Raw genomic sequence first — 4,530 nt, 5'->3', positions numbered from 1 at the left:
GCTGCTGCTGCTGCTGCTGCTGCTGCTGAGGGTGCTGCTGAGGCTGCTGCTGCTGCTGCTGAAGATGCTGCTGAAGATGCTGCTGAAGATGCTGCTGAGGCTGCTGCTGCTGCTGCTGAAGATGCTGCTGAGGCTGCTGCTGCTGAAGATGCTGCTGAGGCTGCTGCTGCTGCTGCTGCTGAAGGTGCTGCTGAGGCTGCTGCTGCTGCTGCTGCTGAAGATGCTGCTGAGGCTGCTGCTGCTGCTGCTGAAAGTGCTGCTGAGGTTGCTGCTGCTGCTGCTGAAGATGCTACTGAGGTTGCTACTGCTGCTGCTGCTGATGAGGCTGCTGCAGCTGTTGCTGAGGCTGCTGCGGAGGCTGTTGGGGAGTTGCTGTTACTGCTGCAGCTGCTGCTGTTGCTGTTGCTGCTGCTGCTGCTGCTTTCGCTGGGGTTGCTGCTGCTGCTGCTGCTTTTGCTGGCGTTGCTGCTGTTGCTGCGGGTGCTGTCCGCTGCTGGTTGCTGCTGGTGCTTCTGCTGCTTTTGGGTTCGCTGCTGCTGCTGCGGCTACTACTGCTGCTGCTGCCGCACTTAGCGCAGCTACTGCGATTGCTGCTGCTGCTGCTGCTGCTGCTGCTGCTGCTGCAGTGTTGCTGCGCTCAAGCGGCTGCCGTTTTCGCCCTCCTCTTTGACAGCTCTTCCAGCCAACTGCAAATTTGCTGCTGCTGTGGAGCAGCGCCGGCGCCGCCGGTGCAGCAGCAGCAGCACGTGCAGCACAAGCAGCAGCAGCAGCACGAGCAGCAGCAGCACCAGCGAAAGTAGTAGGGGCGGATGCAGGGAACTCAGTGCCAGCAGCAGCAGCAGGAGCAGCAGCAGAAGCAGCAGCAGCAGCAGCAGGAGCAGCAGCCGCCACAGCGACAGCAGCGGGGAGCGAGAACGCGGCAGCATCTGCAGCAGCAGGAGAAACAGCGCAGCAGCAGCAGACGCATCAGCAGCAGCAGCAGCAGCAGCTGCAGCAGCGCTTGCTTCTCAAGCTCCGCTGGCCCTGTCTGCAGCAGAACCCGCTACAGCAGCAGCAGCAGCAGCAGCAGCAGCAGCAGCAGCAGCAGTTGTAGTGACCACTGGTCCTTGCAAATGTGTGGGAAATGGGGAATCTGAGGCGCTGCTGTTTTCCTACAGACATACCAGGTTTATTCTCAGGGGGTAGGCATCGGCTGCTGCTGCTGCTGCTGCTGCTGCTGCTGCTGCATTGTCTGCTGTTGCTGCTGCTGCTCTGCTACGCTGCTGCTTCTGCCGTTAGAGACGGACACGTATCTGCTGCTGTTGCTGCTGCTGCTGTCGCTGCTGCTTCTGCCTTTAGTGGCGCAGCGTACTGGCGCTCGTACTGCCTTTGCTGCCTTTGCTGCTGCTGCTGCTGCTGCTGCTGCTGCTGCTGCTGCTGCTTGCTGCCGCTGTCTCCTGCTGCCACGCAGCTTGCTGCGGTTGACTTGCTGCAGTCAGCTCGTGCAGCAGCAGCAGCAGCTGCTGCGGCGTCCGCTGCTGCTGTTCCGAGGGCTTCTTTCTCCGCGCAGCTCTCACCCCCCGTGCTGCTGCTGCTGCTGCTGCTGCTGCTGCTGCTGCTGCTGCTGCAGGCCGGATGGGGAAGCGTTTGAGCCAGTGCGGTTCGATGTGGCTCTCGCGCCGCGTTTGCTGCTGCACTCCGTGCAGCAGCACGGGGCGTGTCCGTGTCTGCTGCAGCAGCGGCAGCAGCTGTACGGCGTGTGTCGGCTGCAGATCCCTGCTGCTTCTTTTGCTGCTCTTTTTGCTGCTGAAGTGCTGCAGCCTTTTTACCTTTTCCAAGTTGCTGCTGTTCTTCTTTGGGTCTTAGACGAATATTATTCTTACGCGCTGCTGGTCTCTCTGATCACTCTTGCTTCCACCGTTTCAGATGTCCTCACGGAAAGGCAAGAACCGCACTTGCTGCTGCTGCTGCTGCTGCTGCTGCTGCACGTGCTGCTGCTGCTGCTGCTGCACGTGCTGCTGCTGCTGCTGCTGCACATGCTGCTGCCTCCGCTGCTGCTGCTGCACGTGCTGCTGCTGTTGCTGCACATGCTGGTGCTGCTGCCTCTGCTGCTGCTGCTGCACGTGCTGCTGCTGTTGCTGCACATGCTGGTGCTGCTGCCTCTGCTGCTGCTGCTGAACATGCTGCTGCTGCTGCTCCTGCGTATCCTGCTGCTGGTGCTGCTGCACCTGCTGCTGCTGCTGCAGCAGCTGCATCTGCTGCTGCTGCTGCGTCTGCTGCTACTGCGGCTGCTGTGGCAACTGCCGTGGCTGCTGAAGGCTGCTGCTGCTGCTGCTGCTGCTGCTGCTGCTGTATGTGACAGCAGTGGTGTTTGTGTTGCTGATGCTGCAGCTGCTGTGGCACCAACAGCAGCTGCTGCTGCCACAGCTACTGCTGCCTCTGCTTATCCTGCTGCTGCTGCTTACGTTCCTGCCGCTCCTGCTGCTGCTCCTTTTATTCGCTGCAGCATACCTTGTCTGTGCGGCTGCTGCTGCTGCTGCTGCTGCTGCTGCTGCTGCTCTGTAGGCAGCAGGCGGGGCACCTCAAGAAAGTTGCAGAAACTGTTTCGACAGTTGAAGTGCTGCGGCGCACAACCTGCAGCAGCAGCTGCAGCAGCAACAGCAGCAGGAGTTGCAGCAGCAGCAGCAGCAGCAGCTTCAGTTGCTGCAGCAGCGACAACGGCCTCAAGAGAATGAAGATCTCTTCTGAGGATTTAACCAATGGCGATTTGCTGCTGCTGAAGCCAGGCATGAGGGTGCCGTGCGACTTGCTGCTGCTGCAGGGGACAGTGAGGGATCTGCTGCTGCTGCTGCTGCTGCTGCTGCTGCTGCTGCTGCTGCTGAATGCTGCATAAGGAAGGCTGTGCTGCATGCATTGCCTCTGCTGCTTGCTGCTGCCATGCCAGCTGCTGCTGCATTACTGCAGCAGCATATGCTGCTTCTCTGCAGCAGCAGGTGCTGCTGATACACGCTCTGCTGCACTGCCTTCTCCTGTTACTGCAGCAGAAGCAGCAACAGCTACAGTTCGCGCAGCAGGAACTGCTGCTGCTGCTGCTGCTGCTGCTGCTGCTGCTTCATGTGCTGCTTGGTTGCTGCACGCAGCTCTGCGGGGAGTGCTCTTCCTGCTGCTGCTACTGCTGCTGGTTCACTTGCTGCTAGGCTGCTGCGTGCAGTACAGCAATGAAAGAACTTACTACTACTACTACTGCTGCTGCTGCCGCTGCTGCTGCTGCTGCTGCTGCTGCTGCTGCTGCTGCTTTGGCCAGGTGGTGCTAGATGAACACTGCCTTACTGGGGAGTGCTTTCCAGTACTTAAGGGCTCTTTGCCCCTCAGTAAGAACTGCGAAAGAGTCATATCTTTGGAGCAGGTGCTTTGCTGCTGCTGCTGCTGTTGCTGCTGCTGCTGCTGCTGCTGCTGCTGCTGTTGCTGGCTGTTGGCTTCTGTTTCCTTTCCGTCCCTTTCTTTTTTCAGTGTCGGCGGCCGTCTTCCTTGTCTCCCTTTGCTGCTGCTGCTGCTGAAAGTGCTGCTGCTGCTGCTGCTGGAAGTGCTGCTGCTGATGCTGCTGGTGCTGCTGCACCTGCCTAGCTAGGTGCTGCGCTTCGCTGTTGCAGCTAGCTGCTGCAGCAAGCTGCTGCTGCAGCGTGTGCATCTGCTGCAGTGGTGACGCTTGCTGCAGCCCTCCTGCTGCTGCTGCTGTGGCTGCTGCACTTGCTGCTGCTGTTGCTGCACTTGCTGCTGCTGCTGCTGCTGCTGCTGCTGCAGGAGTCGGGTCACTTGGTGTTTGCTGGAACAGAAGTTTTGGCTTCGACGGGCAGCACCGAAACAACTGGAAACTTCGCAGGAGGTAAAACTTTTAATAATTTATTTTATTTAAAAAATAAAAAGTTTTAATTTAAAAAATTATTTTAATTGCTGTTTTAAAAAACTTATTGCTGCTTTTTGTGCTTTGTTTGGTGAAGCCTTTTTTGCTGCTTCGTTTAATAATACCATTTAAATCATGTTTTAAAATAATGCCATTTTAAATAATGCCTTTTTGCCTTGTGTCTGCAAGGTCGTTACTGCTGCTGCTGCTGCTGCTGCTGCTGCTGCTGCTGCTGCTGCTGCTGCTGCTGCTGCTGCTTTACTCGCGGCTTTTGCTGCTGCGGCTGCAGCTGCACGCCTGCATGGCTCTTGCAGCTTCTGCTGCTGCTGCTGCTGCTTTACTCTCTGCTTTTGCTGCTGCGGCTGCAGCTGCACGCCTGCATGGCTCTTGCTGTTCCTGCTGCTGCTGCTGCTGCTGCTGCTGCTGCTGCAGAGTGCAGCACGTTTGCTGTAGGTGCTGTTTGCCGCGTTGGCTTTACAACAGCTCAAGGAGAAACTGTCCGTTCTCTCCTTTTTCCTTCTCCCCCAAGAATGAATTTTGATGGAGGTACCAAGCAGCAGCAGCAGCAGCAGCAGCAGCAGCAGCAGCAGCAGCAGCTAGAGCAGCAGCAGCAGCAGCTAGAGCAGCAGCAGCAGCAGCACCAGCTGCAC

At 58.1% G+C, this 4,530-nt stretch overlaps 3 protein-coding genes across 3 annotated transcripts in view; 2 read left to right on the top strand and 1 right to left on the bottom strand.

The window, feature by feature from the left end:
• On the top strand, positions 1-1,093 carry ENH_00065070 (hypothetical protein; the record flags this gene model as incomplete). The annotated part of the gene is made up of 2 exons (XM_013582235.1): positions 1-374; positions 715-1,093. Coding segments are annotated over 2 exons (753 nt in total), but the record flags the coding sequence as incomplete, so codon positions are not given.
• A 161-nt stretch (positions 1,094-1,254) lies between these two features.
• ENH_00065060 (hypothetical protein) lies at positions 1,255-2,234 on the bottom strand (the record flags this gene model as incomplete). The annotated part of the gene is made up of 2 exons (XM_013582234.1): positions 1,255-1,706; positions 1,916-2,234. The coding sequence occupies 2 exons, from the start codon at positions 2,232-2,234 to the stop codon at positions 1,255-1,257; spliced, it is 771 nt and encodes a 256-aa protein (XP_013437688.1).
• A 476-nt stretch (positions 2,235-2,710) lies between these two features.
• Positions 2,711-4,530, top strand: part of ENH_00065050 (cation-transporting ATPase, putative) — a gene marked incomplete at both ends in the record, with an annotated part of 7,921 nt that continues 6,101 nt past the window's right edge. The window contains 3 exons of the mRNA XM_013582233.1: positions 2,711-2,806; positions 3,284-3,385; positions 3,781-3,862. Coding sequence (XP_013437687.1) covers positions 2,711-2,806; positions 3,284-3,385; positions 3,781-3,862 — 280 coding nt within the window. The remainder of the gene's footprint in view (positions 2,807-3,283; positions 3,386-3,780; positions 3,863-4,530) is intronic.

This window comes from Eimeria necatrix, genomic scaffold (assembly GCF_000499385.1).
Source record: "Eimeria necatrix Houghton genomic scaffold, Enh_scaff599, whole genome shotgun sequence".
In the NCBI taxonomy this organism is placed as follows: domain Eukaryota; phylum Apicomplexa; class Conoidasida; order Eucoccidiorida; family Eimeriidae; genus Eimeria; species Eimeria necatrix.
This window is presented reverse-complemented; position numbering and strand designations above follow the sequence as displayed.